The following is a 27,289-nucleotide window of genomic DNA, read 5'->3' as shown; positions in this document are numbered from 1 at the left end:
TAAAAATTGGAGTTGGATTTTTATTGGGTGTTGTCTCTTACTTATTTAATGTATTGGTGTTTTTAAACGCTTTACACACCTGTCTCCTAATTACGCCGCCCTGCTTGTTTCAAGCTACCAAGGGTTGAACAGGGGAGTAAAATATTGAAACCTTAACTGAACCTTTTATTGTGTTTGCGGCCTTATTGATAGTGGTAAGTCACTACTTATCACTACTAATATTCCACTTTTCAACAATGTGTGTTTTTAAAAACATGATACATGATCATTAACATTAGGTATGGTGACGGTCCAGCGCCAGCACATCACAAGTATTGTATACATGCGCACACACAGAGCAAAAGTTATTTTAAATTCTAAAAAGGCACATCCTCAAATCTTCACATGAAAAGGCACATTTACAAAGTCAATGTAGGCAAAAAACAGACCCCGGTACTCTCAAATCTCATCCCTCCCACATATAGACACACAGCAAACATCATACTGAGCTAAATAAAGAGACAAAGAAAGATGAGAGTGAGCTTCAAACCAAACCCTAATTGAGTTGAAAGCAAAGACATCTACCAAAGAGACAGATCGCTGGCACACTGAACTCTCTCGTTCCCCCAAAGTAATGTTGGTTAAAAACAGAATACATGTTCCGATGATCACTAACATCAGAGAAAATACTTTGACACGGTCGCCTAAAATGTACACACTTGCCACCGATAAAATTGGGTAGTACGAGAGAGTGTACTGTAAAGTCAACAAACTCCAAATGAAATATTGACCTAAAGTCAGTGTTGGCGAAGCCCACAGCACAAAAATACATTTTACGTGCACCAACAGCACATTCTGTTCACTACAATTGGCACTCAACATCCCTGTTCTTACATAGATACACATCGCTCATTGTGCCACCTACTAGACTATCACTGCAAGACATGTCTACAGGCCTGACTTTTCAGCCTGTCTGTGCAGTATTAAACTGCCATTTCAATATGGCAAAATAAACCTTTTTTAGGCCTAACCCTTCCTTTCTAATTCTTACAAGTCGCCTTTATAGTAGACCCTAACAGCTCATAGGGCAGGGTGAATGGTATTTTTAAAAGATAGGACATGCATAGTGCATGTTTTACATGTCCTGGCAGTGAAAAACCCACAAAGTTGTTCTTCCTGTCGCCAGGCTAGCCTCCCAAAGGCTGGTTTACCTTATAGTTATTCAATAAGCACGAAATACAGTTTGGGAACAGCTAGAGAGCTTTTTTATCGTAATGTAAAATCCTCTTTAACCCCTTCTGTGCCCATGATGTGCTGGACTTGTCATGGAGCACAGTCGCGCTGTGCCCATGACGAGTCCAGCACGTCATGAGGCATTCCCTGGGGAATCCCTCTGGTGCAGGCACCAGAGGGATTCCCTTTAATTAAAAATAGCCTCGGGAGCTGGGGAAGAGCTTCCCCAGCTCCCGAGGGCCCCCCCCCCCTTTCAGTGTAATGACGATCGGCGCGCACGTCGCGCCGACGTCATTACACTGAAAGTGAAACTGAAATGAGCCAAGAGGCTCATTTCAGTTGCACTTTGTACGTGCTAAGGGGGCTATCTCAGCCCCCTGAGCACGTAGAAAGACGGGAGAGGTATCGTTGGAAAGGGGAGAATCTCCCCTTTCCAATGGTACCCCTCCCCAGGGGATCCCTGCTTGGGGATCGCCACAGGAGGGCGATCCCCAAGCAGGGATCCACCCACTAGACACCAGGGAGGGGGGAGCGGCCCCTTGGGGTAGGGGTGGGGGCTGCCCAAAACGGGCAGGCCCATGCCCCCACCCCACCCCCCAATTATTACAGTCTTTCTGCCCCCCCTGGGGGCAGATGGGGCATTGGCCCCTAATCTGCCCCTCCGGGGGGGGGGGGGTGGGCAGAAGGCCCACTAAACACCAGGGATTTTTTTTGCGCAATTGTTTTTAGGGTGTGGGCTGCCCGAAACGGGCACGCCAATGCCCCCATCCTCCCCCCCACAAAAATGACAGTCTTTCTGCCCCCCAGGAGGCAGATGGGAGCTGTAGCCGCCAATCTGGCCCCCCCTGGGGGCGCAGAATGCCCACTAGAAACCATGGAATTTTGTTTCATTAGTGTAGGTGTAGGGGCTCCCCAAAATGGGCATGACAATACCCCACCCCCAGAGAAATTCCAGTCTTTCTGCCCCCCCCGGGAGTGCAGATGGTGGCAGTGGCCCCTGATCTGCCCCCTGGGGGGGCAGAAAGCCCACTAGGCGCCATCGAGTATGCAGGCTTTTTTCATGCGTGGGGGTGGGTCTGCCCAAAATGGTCATACCAATGCACCCACCCCCACAAAAAATAGCCACAGTCTTTCTGCCCCTTAAGGGGCATATCAGGATGAAACCCCCTTCCCCGATTCCCCCCCAGGGCGGCAGAAAGTCCACTGGGCTCCGGATTTTTTTTAGCAATGTGCATACCTGTGGATTTTGGGCCCTAGCGCAGTTGGCACGTAGGCAAACCTAGAAAACCTGTACATTCTTTAAAACTAGACACCGAGGCGAATCCTGGATGGGGTGACTTCACTGGCTCTCAACAGGTTCTGTTACCCAGAATCCATTGCAAACCTAAAAATGTGTCCAAAATAACACATTTTCCTCACATTTCTGTGGTGGAAAGTTCTGGAATCTGCGTGGGTCCACAAAATTCCACCCACCCTGCGTTCCCCAAAGTCTTCAGAGAAAAATGGTACCTCACTTGCGTGGGTAGGCCTAGTGCCCGTGTCAGGCAAGGGCCCAAAACCTATTGAGGAGACATCAAATTTACCTATCACAAAACAACCTGGTTTTGCAAAGGGGGTCCTATGAGTTTTTGGCCCCAGGCTTGGCGGCCACCTAGTGAAACCTACCAAACCCACACATTTCTGAAAACTAGACACCTGGGGGATTCCAGGGAGGTATGGCTTGCGTGGATCCCCCAACGTTTCCTTACCCAGAATGCCCTACAAACCTCAAATTTAGCTGAAAAAATCACATTTTTCACACATTTTTGTGTGGGAAAGTTGTGGCATCACCGGGCTCACACAAATTTCCTACCACCCAGCATTCCCCCGGGTCTCCCGATAAAAACGGTGCCTCACTCGTGTGGGAGGTCCAAGTACCCGCGACAGGCAAGGGCCCAAAACATATTGAGGCGACATGAAAATTGCCTACCTCAAAACGACCAGGTTTTGCAAGGGGGGTCATCTGGGTTTTTGGCCCGGTGCTCGGTGGCCACCTAGGGGAACCTACCAAACCCACACATTTCTGAAAACTAGACACCCGGGGGATTCCAGGGAGGTATGGCTTGCGTGGATCCCCCAACGTTTCCCTACCCAGAATGCCCTGCAAACCTCAAATTTAGCTGAAAAAATCACGTTTTTCATACATTTTTGTGTGGGAAAGTTGTGGCATCACCGGGCTGACACAAATTTCCTACCACCCAGCGTTCCCCCGTGTCTCCCGATAAAAACGGTGCCTCACTCGTGTGGGAGGCCCAAGTACCCGCAACAGGCAAGGGCCCAAAACGTATTGAGGCAACATGAAAATTGCCTACCTCAAAACGACCTGGTTTTGCAAGGGGGGTCACCTGGAATTTTGGCCCGGTGCTCGGCGGCCACCTAGGGGAACCTACCAAACCCACACATTTCTGAAAACTAGACACCCGGGGGATGAATGCCCTGCAAACCTCAAATGTAGCTGAAAAAATCACCTTTTTCACACATTTTTGTGTGGGAAAGTTGTGGCATCACCGGGCTGACACAAATTTCCTACCACCCAGCGTTCCCCCGGGTCTCCTGATAAAAACGGTGCGTTTTGCGCCGTTTCCTGTCACGGGCACTAGGCCGACTCACACAAGTGAGGTACCATTTTTATCGGAAGACTTTGGGGAACACGGGGTGGGTGGAAATTTGTGGATCCACGCAGATTCAAGAACTTTCCACCACAGAAATGTGGGGAAAATGTGTTTTTTTTGGCAATTTTTTAGGTTTGCAAGGGATTCTGGGTAGCAGAACCGGGTGGGAGGCAGTCAAGTCACCCCATCCTGGATTCCCCTGGGTGTCTAGTTTTCAAAAATGTATAGGTTTGCTAGGTTTCCCTAGGTGCCGGCAGAGCTATGGTTCAAAAACTACAGCTAGGCACTTTGCCAAAAAAGGGTCATTTTTCACAGCGAAATTGAGGTGTTTCCATGTTGCGTTTTGCGCCGTTTCCTGTCGCGGGCACTAGGCCGACCCACACAAGTGAGGTACCATTTTTCTCGGAAGACTTTGGGGAACGTGGGGTGGGTGGAAATTTGTGAATCCACGCAGATTCCAGAACTTTCCACCAGAGAAATGTGGAGAAAATGTGGTTTTTTTGGCAATGTTTTAGGTTTACAAGGGATTCTGGGTAACAGAACCTGGTGGGAGGCAGTCAAGTCACCCCATCCCGGATTCCCCTGGGTGTCTAGTTTTCAAAAATGTATAGGTTTGCTAGGTTTCCCTAGGTGCCGGCAGAGCTATGGTTCAAAAACTACAGCTAGGCACTTTGCCTAAAAAGGGTCATTTTTCGCTACAAAATTGAGGTGTGTCCACGTTACGTTTTGCGCCGTTTCGTGTCGCGGGCACTAGGCTGACCCACACAAGTGAGGTACCATTTTTCTCTGAAGACTTTGGGGAACGCGGGGTGGGTGGAAATTTGTGGATCCACGCAGATTTCAGAACTTTCCACCAGAGAAATGTGGGGAAAATGCGTTTTTATGGCAATTGTTTAGGTTTGCAAGGGATTCTGGGTAACAGAACCTGGTGGGAGGCAGTCAAGTCACCCCATCCTGGATTCCCCTGGGCGTCTAGTTTTCAAAAATGTATAGGTTTGCTAGGTATCCCTAGGTGCCGGCCGAGCTATGGTTCAAAAACTACAGCTAGGCACTTTGCCAAAAAAGGGTCATTTTTCACAGCAAAATTGAGGTGTGTCTACGTTACGTTTTGCACCGTTTCCTGTCGCGGGCACTAGGCTGACCCACACAAGTGAGGTACCATCTTTCTCGGAAGACTTTGGGGAACGCGGGTTGGGTGGAAATTTGTGGATCCATGCAGATTCCAGAACTTTCCACCAGAGAAATGTGGGGAAAAAGTGTTTTTTTTGGCAATTTTTTAGGTTTGCAAGGGATTCTGGGTAACAGAACCTGGTGGGAGGCAGTCAAGTCACCCCATCCTGGATTCCCCTGGGTGTCTAGTTTTCAAAAATGTATAGGTTTGCTAGGTTTCCCTAGGTGCCGGCAGAGCTATGGTTAAAAAACTACAGCTAGGCACTTTGCTAAAAAAGGGTCATTTTTCACAGCGAAATTGAGGTGTTTCCATGTTGCGTTTTGTGCCGTTTCCTGTCGCGGGCACTAGGCCGACCCACACAAGTGAGGTACCATTTTTCTCGGAAGACTTTGGGGAACACGGGGTGGGTGGAAATTTGTGAATCCACGCAGATTCCAGAACTTTCCACCAGACAAATGTGGAGAAAATGTGTTTTTTTTGGCAATGTTTTAGGTTTACAAGGGATTCTGGGTAACAGAACCTGGTGGGAGGCAGTCAAGTCACCCCATTCCGGATTCCCCTGGGTGTCTAGTTTTCAAAAATGTATAGGTTTGCTAGGTTTCCCTAGGTGCCGGCAGAGCTATGGTTCAAAAACTACAGCTAGGCACTTTGCCTAAAAAGGGTCATTTTTCGCTACAAAATTGAGGTGTGTCCACGTTACGTTTGGCGCCGTTTCGTGTCGCGGGCACCAGGCTGACCCACACAAGTGAGGTACCATTTTTCTCTGAAGACTTTGGGGAACGCGGGATGGGTGGAAATTTGTGGATCCACGCAGATTCCAGAACTTTCCACCAGAGAAATGTGGGGAAAATGTGTTTTTTTTGGCAATGTTTTAGGTTTACAAGGGATTCTGGGTAACAGAACCTGGTGGGAGGCAGTCAAGTCACCCCATCCTGGATTCCCCTGGGTGTCTAGTTTTCAAAAATGTATAGGTTTGCTAGGTTTCCCTAGGTGCCGGCAGAGCTATGGTTCAAAAACTACAGCTAGGCACTTTGCCAAAAAAGGGTCATTTTTCACAGCGAAATTGAGGTGTTTCCATGTTGCGTTTTGCGCCGTTTCCTGTCGCGGGCACTAGGCCGACCCACACAAGTGAGGTACCATTTTTCTCGGAAGACTTTGGGGAACGTGGGGTGGGTGGAAATTTGTGAATCCACGCAGAGTCCAGAACTTTCCACCAGAGAAATGTGGAGAAAATGTGTTTTTTTTGGCAATGTTTTAGGTTTACAAGGGATTCTGGGTAACAGAACCTGGTGGGAGGCAGTCAAGTCACCCCATCCCGGATTCCCCTGGGTGTCTAGTTTTCAAAAATGTATAGGTTTGCTAGGTTTCCCTAGGTGCCGGCAGAGCTATGGTTCAAAAACTACAGCTAGGCACTTTGCCTAAAAAGGGTCATTTTTCGCTACAAAATTGAGGTGTGTCCACGTTACGTTTTGCGCCGTTTCGTGTCGCGGGCAATAGGCTGACCCACACAAGTGAGGTACCATTTTTCTCTGAAGACTTTGGGGAACGCGGGGTGGGTGGAAATTTGTGGATCCACGCAGATTCCAGAACTTTCCACCAGAGAAATGTGGGGAAAATGCGTTTTTATGGCAATTGTTTAGGTTTGCAAGGGATTCTGGGTAACAGAACCTGGTGGGAGGCAGTCAAGTCACCCCATCCTGGATTCCCCTGGGCGTCTAGTTTTCAAAAATGTATAGGTTTGCTAGGTATCCCTAGGTGCCGGCCGAGCTATGGTTCAAAAACTACAGCTAGGCACTTTGCCAAAAAAGGGTCATTTTTCACAGCAAAATTGAGGTGTGTCTACGTTACGTTTTGCACCGTTTCCTGTCGCGGGCACTAGGCTGACCCACACAAGTGAGGTACCATCTTTCTCGGAAGACTTTGGGGAACGCGGGTTGGGTGGAAATTTGTGGATCCATGCAGATTCCAGAACTTTCCACCAGAGAAATGTGGGGAAAAAGTGTTTTTTTTGGCAATTTTTTAGGTTTGCAAGGGATTCTGGGTAACAGAACCTGGTGGGAGGCAGTCAAGTCACCCCATCCTGGATTCCCCTGGGTGTCTAGTTTTCAAAAATGTATAGGTTTGCTAGGTTTCCCTAGGTGCCGGCAGAGCTATGGTTAAAAAACTACAGCTAGGCACTTTGCTAAAAAAGGGTCATTTTTCACAGCGAAATTGAGGTGTTTCCATGTTGCGTTTTGCGCCGTTTCCTGTCGCGGGCACTAGGCCGACCCACACAAGTGAGGTACCATTTTTCTCGGAAGACTTTGGGGAACACGGGGTGGGTGGAAATTTGTGAATCCACGCAGATTCCAGAACTTTCCACCAGACAAATGTGGAGAAAATGTGTTTTTTTTGGCAATGTTTTAGGTTTACAAGGGATTCTGGGTAACAGAACCTGGTGGGAGGCAGTCAAGTCACCCCATCCCGGATTCCCCTGGGTGTCTAGTTTTCAAAAATGTATAGGTTTGCTAGGTTTCCCTAGGTGCCGGCAGAGCTATGGTTCAAAAACTACAGCTAGGCACTTTGCCTAAAAAGGGTCATTTTTCGCTACAAAATTGAGGTGTGTCCACGTTACGTTTGGCGCCGTTTCGTGTCGCGGGCACCAGGCTGACCCACACAAGTGAGGTACCATTTTTCTCTGAAGACTTTGGGGAACGCGGGATGGGTGGAAATTTGTGGATCCACGCAGATTCCAGAACTTTCCACCAGAGAAATGTGGGGAAAATGTGTTTTTTTTGGCAATGTTTTAGGTTTACAAGGGATTCTGGGTAACAGAACCTGGTGGGAGGCAGTCAAGTCACCCCATCCTGGATTCCCCTGGGTGTCTAGTTTTCAAAAATGTATAGGTTTGCTAGGTTTCCCTAGGTGCCGGCAGAGCTATGGTTCAAAAACTACAGCTAGGCACTTTGCCAAAAAAGGGTCATTTTTCACAGCGAAATTGAGGTGTTTCCATGTTGCGTTTTGCGCCGTTTCCTGTCGCGGGCACTAGGCCGACCCACACAAGTGAGGTACCATTTTTCTCGGAAGACTTTGGGGAACGTGGGGTGGGTGGAAATTTGTGAATCCACGCAGAGTCCAGAACTTTCCACCAGAGAAATGTGGAGAAAATGTGGTTTTTTTGGCAATGTTTTAGGTTTACAAGGGATTCTGGGTAACAGAACCTGGTGGGAGGCAGTCAAGTCACCCCATCCCGGATTCCCCTGGGTGTCTAGTTTTCAAAAATGTATAGGTTTGCTAGGTTTCCCTAGGTGCCGGCAGAGCTATGGTTCAAAAACTACAGCTAGGCACTTTGCCTAAAAAGGGTCATTTTTCGCTACAAAATTGAGGTGTGTCCACGTTACGTTTTGCGCCGTTTCGTGTCGCGGGCACTAGGCTGACCCACACAAGTGAGGTACCATTTTTCTCTGAAGACTTTGGGGAACGCGGGGTGGGTGGAAATTTGTGGATCCACGCAGATTCCAGAACTTTCCACCAGAGAAATGTGGGGAAAATGCGTTTTTATGGCAATTGTTTAGGTTTGCAAGGGATTCTGGGTAACAGAACCTGGTGGGAGGCAGTCAAGTCACCCCATCCTGGATTCCCCTGGGTGTCTAGTTTTAAAAAATGTATAGGTTTGCTAGGTTTCCCTAGGTGCCGGCAGAGCTATGGTTCAAAAACTACAGCTAGGCACTTTGCCAAAAAAGGGTCATTTTTCACAGCAAAATTGAGGTGTGTCCACATTACGTTTTGCACCGTTTCCTGTCGCGGGCACTAGGCTGACCCACACAAGTGAGGTACCATCTTTCTCGGAAGACTTTGGGGAACGCGGGTTGGGCGGAAATTTGTGGATCCATGCAGATTCCAGAACTTTCCACCAGAGAAATGTGGGGAAAAAGTGTTTTTTTTGGCAATTTTTTAGGTTTGCAAGGGATTCTGGGTAACAGAACCTGGTGGGAGGCAGTCAAGTCACCCCATCCTGGATTCCCCTGGGTGTCTAGTTTTCAAAAATGTATAGGTTTGCTAGGTTTCCCTAGGTGCCGGCAGAGCTATGGTTAAAAAACTACAGCTAGGCACTTTGCTAAAAAAGGGTCATTTTTCACAGCGAAATTGAGGTGTTTCCATGTTGCGTTTTGCGCCGTTTCCTGTCGCGGGCACTAGGCCGACCCACACAAGTGAGGTACCATTTTTCTCGGAAGACTTTGGGGAACACGGGGTGGGTGGAAATTTGTGAATCCACGCAGATTCCAGAACTTTCCACCAGACAAATGTGGAGAAAATGTGTTTTTTTTGGCAATGTTTTAGGTTTACAAGGGATTCTGGGTAACAGAACCTGGTGGGAGGCAGTCAAGTCACCCCATCCCGGATTCCCCTGGGTGTCTAGTTTTCAAAAATGTATAGGTTTGCTAGGTTTCTCTAGGTGCTGGCAGAGCTATGGTTCAAAAACTACAGCTAGGCACTTTGCCTAAAAAGGGTCATTTTTCGCTACAAAATTGAGGTGTGTCCACGTTACGTTTGGCGCCGTTTCGTGTCGCGGGCACCAGGCTGACCCACACAAGTGAGGTACCATTTTTCTCTGAAGACTTTGGGGAACGCGGGATGGGTGGAAATTTGTGGATCCACGCAGATTCCAGAACTTTCCACCAGAGAAATGTGGGGAAAATGTGTTTTTTTTGGCAATGTTTTAGGTTTACAAGGGATTCTGGGTAACAGAACCTGGTGGGAGGCAGTCAAGTCACCCCATCCTGGATTCCCCTGGGTGTCTAGTTTAAAAAAATTTATAGGTTTGCTAGGTTTCCCTAGGTGCCGGCAGAGCTATGGTTCAAAAACTACAGCTAGGCACTTTGCCAAAAAAGGGTCATTTTTCACAGCGAAATTGAGGTGTTTCCATGTTGCGTTTTGCGCCGTTTCCTGTCGCGGGCACTAGGCCGACCCACACAAGTGAGGTACCATTTTTCTCGGAAGACTTTGGGGAACGTGGGGTGGGTGGAAATTTGTGAATCCACGCAGAGTCCAGAACTTTCCACCAGAGAAATGTGGAGAAAATGTGTTTTTTTTGGCAATGTTTTAGGTTTACAAGGGATTCTGGGTAACAGAACCTGGTGGGAGGCAGTCAAGTCACCCCATCCCGGATTCCCCTGGGTGTCTAGTTTTCAAAAATGTATAGGTTTGCTAGGTTTCCCTAGGTGCCGGCAGAGCTATGGTTCAAAAACTACAGCTAGGCACTTTGCCTAAAAAGGGTCATTTTTCGCTACAAAATTGAGGTGTGTCCACGTTACGTTTTGCGCCGTTTCGTGTCGCGGGCAATAGGCTGACCCACACAAGTGAGGTACCATTTTTCTCTGAAGACTTTGGGGAACGCGGGGTGGGTGGAAATTTGTGGATCCACGCAGATTCCAGAACTTTCCACCAGAGAAATGTGGGGAAAATGCGTTTTTATGGCAATTGTTTAGGTTTGCAAGGGATTCTGGGTAACAGAACCTGGTGGGAGGCAGTCAAGTCACCCCATCCTGGATTCCCCTGGGCGTCTAGTTTTCAAAAATGTATAGGTTTGCTAGGTATCCCTAGGTGCCGGCCGAGCTATGGTTCAAAAACTACAGCTAGGCACTTTGCCAAAAAAGGGTCATTTTTCACAGCAAAATTGAGGCGTGTCTACGTTACGTTTTGCACCGTTTCCTGTCGCGGGCACTAGGCTGACCCACACAAGTGAGGTACCATCTTTCTCGGAAGACTTTGGGGAACGCGGGTTGGGTGGAAATTTGTGGATCCATGCAGATTCCAGAACTTTCCACCAGAGAAATGTGGGGAAAAAGTGTTTTTTTTGGCAATTTTTTAGGTTTGCAAGGGATTCTGGGTAACAGAACCTGGTGGGAGGCAGTCAAGTCACCCCATCCTGGATTCCCCTGGGTGTCTAGTTTTCAAAAATGTATAGGTTTGCTAGGTTTCCCTAGGTGCCGGCAGAGCTATGGTTAAAAAACTACAGCTAGGCACTTTGCTAAAAAAGGGTCATTTTTCACAGCGAAATTGAGGTGTTTCCATGTTGCGTTTTGCGCCGTTTCCTGTCGCGGGCACTAGGCCGACCCACACAAGTGAGGTACCATTTTTCTCGGAAGACTTTGGGGAACACGGGGTGGGTGGAAATTTGTGAATCCACGCAGATTCCAGAACTTTCCACCAGACAAATGTGGAGAAAATGTGTTTTTTTTGGCAATGTTTTAGGTTTACAAGGGATTCTGGGTAACAGAACCTGGTGGGAGGCAGTCAAGTCACCCCATCCCGGATTCCCCTGGGTGTCTAGTTTTCAAAAATGTATAGGTTTGCTAGGTTTCCCTAGGTGCCGGCAGAGCTATGGTTCAAAAACTACAGCTAGGCACTTTGCCTAAAAAGGGTCATTTTTCGCTACAAAATTGAGGTGTGTCCACGTTACGTTTGGCGCCGTTTCGTGTCGCGGGCACCAGGCTGACCCACACAAGTGAGGTAACATTTTTCTCTGAAGACTTTGGGGAACGCGGGATGGGTGGAAATTTGTGGATCCACGCAGATTCCAGAACTTTCCACCAGAGAAATGTGGGGAAAATGTGTTTTTTTTGGCAATGTTTTAGGTTTACAAGGGATTCTGGGTAACAGAACCTGGTGGGAGGCAGTCAAGTCACCCCATCCTGGATTCCCCTGGGTGTCTAGTTTTCAAAAATGTATAGGTTTGCTAGGTTTCCCTAGGTGCCGGCAGAGCTATGGTTCAAAAACTACAGCTAGGCACTTTGCCAAAAAAGGGTCATTTTTCACAGCGAAATTGAGGTGTTTCCATGTTGCGTTTTGCGCCGTTTCCTGTCGCGGGCACTAGGCCGACCCACACAAGTGAGGTACCATTTTTCTCGGAAGACTTTGGGGAACGTGGGGTGGGTGGAAATTTGTGAATCCACGCAGAGTCCAGAACTTTCCACCAGAGAAATGTGGAGAAAATGTGGTTTTTTTGGCAATGTTTTAGGTTTACAAGGGATTCTGGGTAACAGAACCTGGTGGGAGGCAGTCAAGTCACCCCATCCCGGATTCCCCTGGGTGTCTAGTTTTCAAAAATGTATAGGTTTGCTAGGTTTCCCTAGGTGCCGGCAGAGCTATGGTTCAAAAACTACAGCTAGGCACTTTGCCTAAAAAGGGTCATTTTTCGCTACAAAATTGAGGTGTGTCCACGTTACGTTTTGCGCCGTTTCGTGTCGCGGGCACTAGGCTGACCCACACAAGTGAGGTACCATTTTTCTCTGAAGACTTTGGGGAACGCGGGGTGGGTGGAAATTTGTGGATCCACGCAGATTCCAGAACTTTCCACCAGAGAAATGTGGGGAAAATGCGTTTTTATGGCAATTGTTTAGGTTTGCAAGGGATTCTGGGTAACAGAACCTGGTGGGAGGCAGTCAAGTCACCCCATCCTGGATTCCCCTGGGCGTCTAGTTTTCAAAAATGTATAGGTTTGCTAGGTATCCCTAGGTGCCGGCCGAGCTATGGTTCAAAAACTACAGCTAGGCACTTTGCCAAAAAAGGGTCATTTTTCACAGCAAAATTGAGGCGTGTCTACGTTACGTTTTGCACCGTTTCCTGTCGCGGGCACTAGGCTGACCCACACAAGTGAGGTACCATCTTTCTCGGAAGACTTTGGGGAACGCGGGTTGGGTGGAAATTTGTGGATCCATGCAGATTCCAGAACTTTCCACCAGAGAAATGTGGGGAAAAAGTGTTTTTTTTGGCAATTTTTTAGGTTTGCAAGGGATTCTGGGTAACAGAACCTGGTGGGAGGCAGTCAAGTCACCCCATCCTGGATTCCCCTGGGTGTCTAGTTTTCAAAAATGTATAGGTTTGCTAGGTTTCCCTAGGTGCCGGCAGAGCTATGGTTAAAAAACTACAGCTAGGCACTTTGCTAAAAAAGGGTCATTTTTCACAGCGAAATTGAGGTGTTTCCATGTTGCGTTTTGCGCCGTTTCCTGTCGCGGGCACTAGGCCGACCCACACAAGTGAGGTACCATTTTTCTCGGAAGACTTTGGGGAACACGGGGTGGGTGGAAATTTGTGAATCCACGCAGATTCCAGAACTTTCCACCAGACAAATGTGGAGAAAATGTGTTTTTTTTGGCAATGTTTTAGGTTTACAAGGGATTCTGGGTAACAGAACCTGGTGGGAGGCAGTCAAGTCACCCCATCCCGGATTCCCCTGGGTGTCTAGTTTTCAAAAATGTATAGGTTTGCTAGGTTTCCCTAGGTGCCGGCAGAGCTATGGTTCAAAAACTACAGCTAGGCACTTTGCCTAAAAAGGGTCATTTTTCGCTACAAAATTGAGGTGTGTCCACGTTACGTTTGGCGCCGTTTCGTGTCGCGGGCACCAGGCTGACCCACACAAGTGAGGTAACATTTTTCTCTGAAGACTTTGGGGAACGCGGGATGGGTGGAAATTTGTGGATCCACGCAGATTCCAGAACTTTCCACCAGAGAAATGTGGGGAAAATGTGTTTTTTTTGGCAATGTTTTAGGTTTACAAGGGATTCTGGGTAACAGAACCTGGTGGGAGGCAGTCAAGTCACCCCATCCTGGATTCCCCTGGGTGTCTAGTTTTCAAAAATGTATAGGTTTGCTAGGTTTCCCTAGGTGCCGGCAGAGCTATGGTTCAAAAACTACAGCTAGGCACTTTGCCAAAAAAGGGTCATTTTTCACAGCGAAATTGAGGTGTTTCCATGTTGCGTTTTGCGCCGTTTCCTGTCGCGGGCACTAGGCCGACCCACACAAGTGAGGTACCATTTTTCTCGGAAGACTTTGGGGAACGTGGGGTGGGTGGAAATTTGTGAATCCACGCAGAGTCCAGAACTTTCCACCAGAGAAATGTGGAGAAAATGTGGTTTTTTTGGCAATGTTTTAGGTTTACAAGGGATTCTGGGTAACAGAACCTGGTGGGAGGCAGTCAAGTCACCCCATCCCGGATTCCCCTGGGTGTCTAGTTTTCAAAAATGTATAGGTTTGCTAGGTTTCCCTAGGTGCCGGCAGAGCTATGGTTCAAAAACTACAGCTAGGCACTTTGCCTAAAAAGGGTCATTTTTCGCTACAAAATTGAGGTGTGTCCACGTTACGTTTTGCGCCGTTTCGTGTCGCGGGCACTAGGCTGACCCACACAAGTGAGGTACCATTTTTCTCTGAAGACTTTGGGGAACGCGGGGTGGGTGGAAATTTGTGGATCCACGCAGATTCCAGAACTTTCCACCAGAGAAATGTGGGGAAAATGCGTTTTTATGGCAATTGTTTAGGTTTGCAAGGGATTCTGGGTAACAGAACCTGGTGGGAGGCAGTCAAGTCACCCCATCCTGGATTCCCCTGGGTGTCTAGTTTTCAAAAATGTATAGGTTTGCTAGGTTTCCCTAGGTGCCGGCAGAGCTATGGTTCAAAAACTACAGCTAGGCACTTTGCCAAAAAAGGGTCATTTTTCACAGCAAAATTGAGGTGTGTCCACGTTACGTTTTGCACCGTTTCCTGTCGCGGGCACTAGGCTGACCCACACAAGTGAGGTACCATCTTTCTCGGAAGACTTTGGGGAACGCGGGTTGGGCGGAAATTTGTGGATCCATGCAGATTCCAGAACTTTCCACCAGAGAAATGTGGGGAAAAAGTGTTTTTTTTGGCAATTTTTTAGGTTTGCAAGGGATTCTGGGTAACAGAACCTGGTGGGAGGCAGTCAAGTCACCCCATCCTGGATTCCCCTGGGTGTCTAGTTTTCAAAAATGTATAGGTTTGCTAGGTTTCCCTAGGTGCCGGCAGAGCTATGGTTAAAAAACTACAGCTAGGCACTTTGCTAAAAAAGGGTCATTTTTCACAGCGAAATTGAGGTGTTTCCATGTTGCGTTTTGCGCCGTTTCCTGTCGCGGGCACTAGGCCGACCCACACAAGTGAGGTACCATTTTTCTCGGAAGACTTTGGGGAACACGGGGTGGGTGGAAATTTGTGAATCCACGCAGATTCCAGAACTTTCCACCAGACAAATGTGGAGAAAATGTGTTTTTTTTGGCAATGTTTTAGGTTTACAAGGGATTCTGGGTAACAGAACCTGGTGGGAGGCAGTCAAGTCACCCCATCCCGGATTCCCCTGGGTGTCTAGTTTTCAAAAATGTATAGGTTTGCTAGGTTTCCCTAGGTGCTGGCAGAGCTATGGTTCAAAAACTACAGCTAGGCACTTTGCCTAAAAAGGGTCATTTTTCGCTACAAAATTGAGGTGTGTCCACGTTACGTTTGGCGCCGTTTCGTGTCGCGGGCACCAGGCTGACCCACACAAGTGAGGTACCATTTTTCTCTGAAGACTTTGGGGAACGCGGGATGGGTGGAAATTTGTGGATCCACGCAGATTCCAGAACTTTCCACCAGAGAAATGTGGGGAAAATGTGTTTTTTTTGGCAATGTTTTAGGTTTACAAGGGATTCTGGGTAACAGAACCTGGTGGGAGGCAGTCAAGTCACCCCATCCTGGATTCCCCTGGGTGTCTAGTTTAAAAAAATGTATAGGTTTGCTAGGTTTCCCTAGGTGCCGGCAGAGCTATGGTTCAAAAACTACAGCTAGGCACTTTGCCAAAAAAGGGTCATTTTTCACAGCAAAATTGAGGTGTGTCCACGTTACGTTTTGCATCGTTTCCTGTCGCGGGCACTAGGCTGACCCACACAAGTGAGGTACCATTTTTCTCGGAAGACTCTGGGGAACGTGGGGTGGGTGGAAATTTGTGAATCCACGCAGATTCCAGAACTTTTCACCAGAGAAATGTGGAGAAAATGTGTTTTTTTTGGCAATGTTTTAGGTTTACAAGGGATTCTGGGTAACAGAACCTGGTGGGAGGCAGTCAAGTCACCCCATCCCGGATTCCCCTGGGTGTCTAGTTTTCAAAAATGTATAGGTTTGCTAGGTTTCCCTAGGTGCCGGCAGAGCTATGGTTCAAAAACTACAGCTAGGCACTTTGCCTAAAAAGGGTCATTTTTCGCTACAAAATTGAGGTGTGTCCACGTTACGTTTTGCGCCGTTTCGTGTCGCGGGCACTAGGCTGACACACACAAGTGAGGTACCATTTTTCTCTGAAGACTTTGGGGAACGCGGGGTGGGTGGAAATTTGTGGATCCACGCAGATTCCAGAACTTTCCACCAGAGAAATGTGGGGAAAATGCGTTTTTATGGCAATTTTTTAGGTTTGCAAGGGATTCTGGGTAACAGAACCTGGTGGGAGGCAGTCAAGTCACCCCATCCTGGATTCCCCTGGGTGTCTAGTTTTTAAAAATGTATGGGTTTGCTAGGTTTTTCTAGGTGCCGGCAGAGCTATGGTTTAAAAACTACAGCTAGGCACTTTGCCAAAAGAGGGTCATTTTTCACAGCAAAATTGAGGTGTGTCCACGTTACGTTTTTCACCGTTTCCTGTCGCGGGCACTAGGCTGACCCACACAAGTGAGGTACCATCTTTCTCGGAAGACTTTGGGGAACGCGGGTTGGGTGGAAATTTGTGGATCCATGCAGATTCCAGAACATTCCACCAGAGAAATGTGGGGAAAAAGTGTTTTTTTTGGCAATTTTTTAGGTTTGCAAGGGATTCTGGGTAACAGAACCTGGTGGGAGGCAGTCAAGTCACCCCATCCTGGATTCCCCTGGGTGTCTAGTTTTCAAAAATGTATAGGTTTGCTAGGTTTCCCTAGGTGCCGGCAGAGCTAGGGTTAAAAAACTACAGCTAGGCACTTTGCTAAAATAGGGTAATTTTGCATTGTGAAAATGTGGTGTGTTCACGTTGGGTTTTGAGCCATTTCCTGTCATGGGCACTATGCCTACCCCTACAAGTGAGGTACCATTTTTATCGGGAGACTTAGGGTAATTCAGATTTGTAAAGGTACTGTTATTACCTATTGACTTTCGATGCATTTCTGCCTTCCAAATGAAAGACATTGTGTAAAAAAGAAGTCATTCTAAAAAATTACAGATAATTCTCATGCTAGTATGAGTATTCCCAAATTCGGAAATGTGCAAATATCTACTGTTTCTAAACTCTATATTTTGTTCCCATTTCAGAAATACATAGGTGTCTTTCATACCGATTTTTCCATGTACACATTTTTACAGAATAATTACTTTATACCCGGTACATAATAAAAAACCATTGCAAGTTGCTGCTCAGTTTTTGGCTCTGGGTTCGTCGGGTTATTGGTAAACCTACAAGTCCTATATATCCCCACAACCAGTAATGTCCAGCAGATGTAACGGTACAATGCTTTCGAAGAGCTGTCATAATTAGAAGAAGTTACAGGTGAAAACGTTGACACAAAAGGCACTTTTTTTCAACAAATTTTCAATTTATCCTATATTTAACTGTTAGTTTCTATAAAGAAACCTTGATGGATCTACACAAATGACCCCTTGCTGAATTCTGAATTTTGTCTACTTCTCTAAAATGTATAGCTTTCCAGGATCCATTATTGCTTCTGTACCCATTTCTACCATTAGCTGGAAGGAGGTCGAAAGCACAAAAAATAGGCTACGTCCCAGAAAAATGCCAAAACTGTGTAAAAAATGTTCGGTTTCAGACAAAAGTCTGGTATCCCCTAAAAGCTGGGAAAATGGTGATTTCAGCCCCACAAACCCTTTTTTGATAACACTTGCAGGGAAAAACCCAGATGCTTTCATTTGCAGCCCGTTTTTCCCATTTTCCCCCAAAAAACCTAGATTTAGCTGTATTTTGGCTCATTTCTGGGACCCCTCCAGGGGAATCCACAAACCCTGAGTACCTTCAGAATCCCCATGATGTTGGAAGAAAAGGACGCAAATTTGGCGTGGATACCTTATGTGGTCAAAAAGTTACAGGGGCCTCAGCGCGCACTACCCCAAATAGCCAAAAAAGTGCGTGGCACAGGAGGGGGAAAAGGCCTGGCAGCGAAGGGGTTAATGGTAAAATCAGATATAAAATTATTATTTTGGAAATGTCACTTTTAAAAAATTGACAGAATTGTCTGGTGCGTCGTCACGCACCAGCTTCAAGCTGCACTGCCATTCAACTTCCATTTGAAAAAAGTCAAAAAACAAGAAACCACTATTCGTCCAAGTAATCCACATTTATTCAGTCTTTTCCATTCAATTTCAAACCAGAGGCGGCATAAGTATGATCATCAAATCCCTATGAAATGCCCATCCAGGCCTTTATCCCAAAACACAACAGAATTCGCTTTACATCCTGGGACCATGCTGTTCTAAAACCCAATGCATTTCAGGCCAGGGGCCCTTCCTCAGGGGTAGTTGTAACGTGAAAGAAAGTCCATCAGAATCATAGAGAATCCTGTGCTTCAAAAATGCCTACAACAACCATCATGCACTATACCCCATTAATCAAACGTGTTGAGTGCTCAATGTGTGAAAATCCATGCTTACAAAAACGATTGTGCACTACATGTGAAAAACGAGCTGCAATAAACAGACATCTGTTGGGTATTAAACTGAAACATATGCTTCAACTTGAACTCACAATAACCCTCGTACACTAAGCCTATCACCACCAGCGTGCTATGTGCTTGGTATAAAAGAATCCATGCTTACGAAAATAGATAATGTCCTAAATGTGAAAGAAAGAAACATAAGGTATTTATAAAACCTGTGCCAAACTAAACTTTGTGCACAAACTTAATGATCAACTCACATGGTCACCGATATGCGATCTCTAATCACGTTGTTTCAACACTGTAATCAGCCTTGTTGTAGTTTGTGAAACCAACAAGGATGTGAGTGGAGAAGTGTGGCTCAATGATTAGAGCGGCAGACCCTGATGCAGAGGTCTAGCCCGGGACCAGGGTTCAATTCCCCGCCTTGGCGGGTCTTGGGCTCAAAAAATTCCACGGACCTGATAATACTCGCCTCGGTGCCATTCCAATCATGGAGTCCCACTCTGCAACTCTGGGCAATAGCTTGCTTAATCTCCACAACAGCCCCCACAACGCTAAGGATGCCTGGCCTCCACCTTGGGGGTGCCCAGGAGTGGACGCCTCACAGGGAAAAGCCAGGATGGGTTCCACAGCGGTATTCATACAAGCGCCTTGAGACCCTTGTGGGTGAGTAGTGTGCTATACAAGTATCAATTTACAATTTTTACATAAAAATGCTTGTTTTAAACCCATTGTGAACACCCCAGGTGCAACCAATCAAGTTAAAAGCCTCCCTCAGTAGCAAACCATAGAAGTAAACATAAAGAAAATACATAAAACATATACACATACAACAACTGCTGATTCCCAACATATTCCTACAAAAGAAGAAAAATTAATTGAGGCTAACAATTAAACTGTAAATATAATCAAAATTAATATCCCCACAAACTTTTAGACAATTGGCATTTGTCAGCCTAAAGTATCTGGGGCCTTTCTGTGAGTGGCCAGCTGACCTTGGACTTTTGATGGCTCCCCCACTGGGACATGTGTAATAGGGCTAGACAGTGGACAAAGAGCCTGAGTGTGCAGAGTGGAGGATCTTCCTGACAGGATGACTAGGGAGTAACTGTGCCCCAGCCATGATTTTACTTCAAAGGGTAGCCAAGGGGCTGTGCCCAGCCCTTCCTTACTTAAGAAGAAGCCTACCCTGTCACTGGCAGATGCAGCTCACACCTGGGCCTGCTGCCTGTCCTTTGCTTCTCTAGACAAGATGGAGCTAAACCCGGGTGAAAGATAAGAATTGACTAGTTTTGGAATTAGACAAAGGGTTGTCCCCCACCCAGCCTTGCCTGGGCATAAAAGTGCCAACCTGAAATCAGAACACTCTTGGACCTGAGAAGATTCAGAAGGAGGACTGCCCTGTGGTCTGAAGACGGTAGATTGGACCTGCTTGCCCTGAACCCAGGACCCTAGCAAACACTCCAAGGATCAATTGGTTGACCTCCTGTTTGAGCTACAAGGACACAACAAGCTTCCAGAGGTCTTTCCTGTTTTGCCAACTGGACCTGACCTGCTCCCCTCTCCCTCAAGGTCATGGACCCTTGGCTGGACTCAGCGTACTTCTCTCTGCTTAAATGAAGATTTCATTGGCCCTGATGTAGAGCAGGGTAGAGTGACGAAGGGCCTCATATCGCAGTACCATGCAGCGCTTGATCAGAGGCTTCACGGGATACAATTCAGAGCCTCTCATCGTAGTACTGCACAGACTGTGCACCAAGAAAATAAGATATAAATCTCAGCTGGCCAAACTTGATCCCGTACCCAGCCCATGCTCCATCATGGTCGGCCTGAACCTGTGACTTGTCCTGGTGTGGGGTGACTAGATACCCCCAGCTGGTGCTTTGTGCCTTTTGGCGCTATTTTCTTAAACCCTAAACTTTTCAAAAAAACAACTCTGGTTCTACTGATTGGATTTTGTCATTTAGGTGTAATTTCATCTATTAAAATGTACTTTACGTTTTTAAAATCTGCCTTGGGATTATTCCTGAGTTGTGTTTTCACTCTATTACTGTTTGTATGCTGCATAAATACTTTATGCATCGCCTCTTAGTTAATCTGTCTGCTTTTGTGGCATCCTACCAGAGGGTTAAGCACAGGTTGATTTAGTGACTTTTGTGGGCCACCCTGACAAGAATTGTGATTATTATTTGAAGCGGGATTTCACCCACTTAAACCAATATTTCAATTTCTTGCAGTCTGTAACCACTACCATCAGCTGTGAGCTGGATAATACAGCCTTTCCTACATCTCTTTCAGAACTCACGAGTCTCAATACTGATTCCAGTAAGTTCAGTTGGCCACATTCTTTCCCAGTGGCAGCCCAAACATAAATACAATGGGTCTTAAACAAAAAACAAATAAAACTCCACTTTTTAACTTTTTAAAATGCACCACATTTTAACTTTACAGGTGGGGCACTTAAATTGGGAATCTTCATTGCTGCTTGGATAAACTATGCAAAATGTAAAGCCCAAAAGATGTCCGCTTTGGTCCCAAGAGTTTATTGTGTAACCCATATGAAGGTAAATACACCTCACACGTTGAAGATGGAGGAACCATTTCAGAAAATAATGACTACATGGCACATACAAAATACAAAACACATTCCTATATAATTTATATTTATTACAATAACATATAATTGTGAACACGTCTGTTACTTATGCCATTGACCCATTGCTTACATTATAAAACACAACTTTATTCTCAAATTATTTACAAACCAAACAACATCTGCAAACCAACAGTACTACCGCACAGATCAGCCACAAAACTATATAAGACAATTATTATATTGCTACGTGTACAACAGCAGCAAATGCAACAAATGAAAGGTATACTTTGCATTATTAATGTGATCCCTGTCAGAGGCGAAGATAAACTTTGCACTGAAACTGTTGACAGAGTAAAAGTTCAGTTGTGTCCTTTGCTAAGGACAGTCTTCCCGCTTAGAAATATTTAACTTTTAAATTCATCGCTGAGAAGCTTGCTTGTTTTACGAGCCAGTTCTGAAATTCAACAGCTGCTTTGATTTGGTCTCGATTCCAAAATTGCACGAATGCAAACGTGGGTGAAAGAAAGCACGCCTGAGAGGCATGTGGTTGTGCAGGACCCCAAAGAAGGGTTTCTACCAATGGCACTTGATGCACGGCTCCTCGAGCTAGCCCAACCTGATGCCTGCTCCTCCCAGGTGCACAGATCCTTCAGCTAGTCCTGCCTGATGCCCCGCTCCTCCAAGATCCTCCAGCTACCCCTATCTGATGCCCCGCTCCTCCCAGTTCCTCCAGCTACCCCTACCTAATGCCCCACTCCTCCCAGGTGCCAAGATACTCCAGCTACCCCAACCTGATTCCCGCTCCTCCCAGATTCCCAGATCCTCCAGCTACCCCTACCTGTTGACCCGCTCCTCCCAGATGCCCAGATCCTCCAGCTACCCCTACCTAATGCCCCACTCCTCCCAGATGCACAGATCCTCCAGCTACCCCTACCTGATGCCCCACTCCTCCCAGATGCCCAGATCCTCCAGCTACCCCTACCTGTTGACCAGCTCCTCCCAAATGCCTAGATCCTTCAGCTAGTCTTACCTGATGCCCCGCTCCGCCCAGATCCTCCAGCTAGTCCTACCTGATGCCCCGCTCCTTCCAGATGCCCAGATCCTTAAGCTAGTCCTACCTGATGCCATGCTCTTCGAGCTAGTTCGACCTGCTATCAAGCTGCTCTAACTAGTCCTACCTGATGCCCGGCTGCTCCCAGAAACCTGGCTCCTCCCAGATACCCAGCTGATCGAGGCTCAAGCTAGTCCACCTGATGCCTGGCTTTTCCCAGATACTTAGCTCCTCCCAGATACCCGGCTCCTATAGGCTTGAACTAGTCCTACATGATGCCCAGCACCTCCAGCTAGTCCTACCTCTTCAAGCTAGTTCTACCTGCTAACCAGCTCCTCGAGCTAGTTCAACTTGATACACAGCTTCTCCCAGATACTCAGCGGCTCGAGCTAGTCCTACCTGATGCCCAGCTCTTCGAGCTAATTCTCCCTTCTACCCAGCTCCTATAGCTAGTCCTACCTGTTGCACAGATCCTCGTGCTAGAACTGCTTGATTACCAGCTCCTCATGCTAGGCCTACCTGATTCCCAGCTCCTCGAGCTAGTCCTATCTGCTGCCTAGGTGGTCGAGCTAGTCCGAGGTAGGTCTTTACCTGAATGCACATCAACATGTGCTCAGTAGGCTTCAAACCTTGCCGAACACTGCTGCTCGTCTCCTGCTGAAGGTTCCCAAGCACCAGTCAGGGTCCAAGCCCATAAAGAAGCTTCATTGGTTGTCCAATAGCCAAAGAATTGCCTTCAAGGCACTTTGCCTGAAACACTGCCTGAATTCTATAAAAGCGGGTTCCACTGGTATATGCTAAATAGGCCCTTAAGATCCACAACTGCCAAGTTCATTGCTGTGTCCAGATTCAAACAAGTTGCCTGGGGGGGGGCTGAAGCTTTGTACTGGGAGCAACAAAAGCCTGGAATATGCTTCCTTTGTATGTCAAAGCCTTGCCAACTTATTGGCCTTTAGGAAGGCCCTGAAGACTTGGTTATTTAGCATAGCATGGGCTCCCTTATCCTGGGGTTCTACACACCACACCTGCAGTCAGCCCCTAGACACCCTTGGGTATTCGAGTGCTTAAGAAATCCATTTAACATAAAATGCCATAACATAACATCTATGCCAAGGCTGGGGGACTAACAAATAGCACACCACCCCTGAGCAAAGTGAGGGAGACACAATGTACTTCCATCCACACGCACGGTGGCCTGAAATACCACCTCCACCACTGGTCATGATGGGGGTGGGGGGTTACAAATAGCTCTTCTCCATTGGGCAAGGCAGTGGACACAAAACACTTCTACTTCCCCCCTAAACCCGCGAGGCAAGGTGGAAGAATTGCAAATAGTGTCCATATATCCATGGCTAAGGTGGGGAGTGGCATCAGCATGCCTAACACTACATGATTGTGTTTGGAAAAATAAAAACATAAAAGCAGTTTACTGTGAACTTTCATTTAGATACCGCCAAAGCTGAAAGGAGGTGGACAATGCCTACAACACAAAATTTCAAAAGTGCCACCAGATGAAGGTGATTAAATTTGAAGTGGGTCAAAATGTTTCACACATTAACATTATCCGCCACTAGGAGATATAACTCTGGACCCAGTGTGCTCTGCATCATGAGGTATACCTTAATCAAAGTTTTGCTTACTGCTGCATTTTCCCAGAGGCTTAGGCCATGTTGCTCTTGGCTGAACATTATGTTCTCTTGACTAGGCATGTACTGTGCATGCATCAAACCGTATAGGGGCTCACAACAGTAGGGGTTAGACAATAATGTCCTCTATGTATGTTGTGGCCGGCTCTTGATAGATAATATATGTAGATGAACTATGAACAGTTCTAATAAAGCTGGTTCTCTTCCATCTCTAAACAGACCATATGAACATTTTTACACAGCATCAGCAGTGTTGGTATCATGCATGGCTTCCTGTAGGTATCCTTAACTAGCATCAGGTAAAGGGGTGGGGGATTTGAAATGAGCTTCAAGGTTTGGTATCAACCATTGCTAGAGTGAGTGACATCAGCTCAGATGCCAAGGACAGTTAATAAAGTGCAGCTTAACAATGACCACTGATCCCTTCTACATGTGCTGTGCATGTTCTGAAGACTGTTCTTTTCTTCACAGTGTTATGCCTTCAGAGCACTGAGATTTCTCTTCAGTATGGAAAGAAACAGGGAGCTCTTCAAAAGGTATTGTGCAGTGTAAAAGAAGCAATCAAATAAAACATAAATTGACAACTTTTTTTCTCAATACATAATGTGTACTCTTGCATACTTTTAAATGTAGACTATGAACTCTGTAGTTTTGTTACAATATTGTGCAAGATGGGAATCCATAGGGACTGCAACCAATCACCAAAAACTCTAATACTTTTCTAGCAGAAGGGGCTGCATGTTAAACTTCACATGAAGAACAGTATTTGCATTTCTATTTACTTGCTAGTGTAGTCAAGTCGAGTGCAAATACAACAATTTGCCTATGAGAATGAGCTAAAGCAAAAGTCTAATTGATTGACAAAATAGTTCCGTAACAGTCAAGTTGAACAGGTAATACCAGTTTGAGCAAATATTCAAGTGTGAAAGATGGAGGCAAAAGTATAACATAAGTAACCAATACTTTCTGCTTGGATGTCAAACTGTAGTAGGATGTCCAAGTAAGGGGTGAAATGGAATATTCATGTTCCATGCAGGCAGTTATGACCCCATTTTGATAGGCTGATGTTACCACATCTGTTCATGCACCTGACACTCACGACTACACTGTGCAGAGTGACCAGTGAAATGAAAGGAGGTTCTCAGATCTTTACAAATCCACAGTTTTGATGACAAACTAGTGTCTGTGTAGTTTATAGTTCCACTTCAGCAGGCCAGATAACAGTCATGGTGAGTGATGGGCCAGTCCACCCCCGCCAGCGCAATCCTTACCCTAGAATGCAGCTCCTTCTCCAGCACTTGAGTGTTCATGGAAAAGCCTCAGTTGGCAGAAGGATCTCTAGTTGGAATAAAGGAGGAGCAAGAATTGAGAAACAAGAGCACAATCAAGTGGCAGTGAAAAAAGTAATAATAGTAAGATCAATGGGACAACGTAGACCCACGGGTACGAGGCTGCTGGCCCCTACACACTACCCACATACACTCTGACAAGAGAAGAAAGCTCAATTTGTAACATGCTCCTGCCCCCTTGCTTTGGTCCTGGCCAGCAAAGAGGAACTGCCATGATCACTGTGAGCAGAAGGAAGACCGTCCTGCTAATGTCTTCTTCCACTCCCAGAGGACTCACTCCTTTCTTTCTGGTTTAGCAGGCGGTCTCACAGGAGTAAAACACAGCATTCAACCCAGCACCCGAAAAGGAGAGGGAATTAGAGGGGAATGGTGATGCTCGTTAATGAATATGTACTCAGAATTTCAGCCCAGAAACTAACAGGAAGGCCTTCCCACATCACATGGTGCATGCCTCCACTGATTCTGTGTGAAGGCCTGCATCTACTTGACTCTGCCAAAGTGAATAATGACACGGCATTTCAGGCATTAACAAATTTCCCAGCAAACTGAAATACCCATTAGACTCTGCCTATTGGTTGACGCAGAATATTCCAGTACTGTAACATATAGCCTTGCATTCTAACCACTGTTTTTCTAAGTGGCACACTTTGATCTTAAGAAGCACAGATTCTAATGGTGGATGCCACACACCTGTGGCCAGCATGCAACCAGCGGCACAGTCCATTCCATGTAACTGCCATGGAGAAACTGCCCAACAGCACTATCCACCATAATGCGTCACCGGAAGAAGTCTAGAGGAGAGTACTGGATCAGCCCACGGAACAAATGCCGATCTCACCAGCCTCACCAGCCTGGCAGTTTGGGCTGGACTGTTCCCATTGGGCACAGGGTCAAGACTGATTTGCATATGGCTGGGTCCAAACTGGAATGGCATGGTGAGCAAAAAAACGATGGATTTAGGCCCAGATCTCTGTACTGGGGTGAATGTAAGACATTGTTCTGCATTCTGTCCATCAACTATTGTTTTTGAATTTTTCACCCCGAGTGGGACGGGTATGCTCAGACGTGAGTCCCGTGCTCTCCATGCCACTGGAATCAAGCTATCCTGGCTGAAGAGTGGTGAAACCCCGAAACCGGTCCTAGGATGCTTGTTTCCAGTCCATGGAGGACCTGGCCTGTCAGTTCGGGCTGGACTGTTCCCATTGGGCACAGGGTCAAGACTGATTTGCATATGGCTGGGTCCAAACTGGAATGGCATGGTGAGCAAAAAAACGATGGATTTAGGTCCAGATCTCTGTACTGGGGTGAATGTATGACATTGTTCTGCATTCTGTCCATCAATAGTTTTTTTTGCATTTGTCACCCCGAGTGGGACGGGTATGCTCAGACATGAGTCCCGTGCACTCCATGCCACTGGAATCAAGCTATCCTGGCTGAAGAGGGGTGAAACCCCGAAACCGTTCCTAGGATGCTTGTTTCCAGTCCAGGGGGGACCTGGCCTGTCAGTTCGGACTGAACTGTTCCCATTGGGCACAGGGTCAAGACTGATTTGCATATGGCTGGGTCCAAACTGGAATGGCATGGTGAGCAAAGAAACAATGGATTTAGGCCCAGATCTCTGTACTGGGGTGAATGTATGACATTCTTCTGCATTCTGTCCATCAATAGTTCTTTTTGCATTTGTCACCATAAAGCCAGCTCAGGTCAGAGCACCACTAAAACCACTCCTTAAAAAGTAGATGCAGTTCATGGCGAAGCTCTGGTGGCAGCACTTGTAGAAGCCCCCTGATACTGGCTTATTTTTAGACTACAAGGTATGCTTTGAACATGAAGAAACAGTACAGTGGAGGCTCATACATGGCTCCAAACACACGCTGTAGTTGCCCAGATGTGGATTGAGAGCTGCTCTTAGGAAAAGTAGCACTTGCTCAGAGATAGCCAATGAAATTCCTCTGATTAGATTGCTGGGTCAGCCATGTCAGTGCTGTCTGCATCAATCTTTCACACTAGGAGCCAGTAGGGGTCTTCCTAATGTTAACAACATAATGTTCTCCACAAATCCCCCACCTCCAGAACCCTATAGATACAAAATGGACACAATGAGTCCATAACAAATGAAGAATTCCTCAACAGAGAGAAGGCCAAAGCGCTAGCCTGTTTGGTACAAATATGGATGGGCG

At 46.7% G+C, this 27,289-nt stretch overlaps 1 protein-coding gene across 2 annotated transcripts in view; it reads left to right on the top strand.

Moving 5' to 3' along the window:
• Positions 1 to 27,289, top strand: part of NEK10 (NIMA related kinase 10) — a 1,348,206-nt gene that overhangs the window by 575,770 nt on the left and 745,147 nt on the right. For both annotated transcript variants that reach the window (XM_085630543.1, XM_085630544.1), the window contains exon 16: positions 24,232 to 24,296. In XM_085630543.1, the coding sequence (XP_085486669.1) occupies positions 24,232 to 24,296 (65 nt within the window). The remainder of the gene's footprint in view (positions 1 to 24,231; positions 24,297 to 27,289) is intronic.

This window comes from Triturus cristatus, chromosome 10 (genome assembly GCF_964204655.1).
Source record: "Triturus cristatus chromosome 10, aTriCri1.1, whole genome shotgun sequence".
Taxonomy (NCBI): domain Eukaryota; kingdom Metazoa; phylum Chordata; class Amphibia; order Caudata; family Salamandridae; genus Triturus; species Triturus cristatus.
Note: the sequence above shows the minus strand (reverse complement) of the source record. Positions and strands in the feature narration are given on the sequence as shown.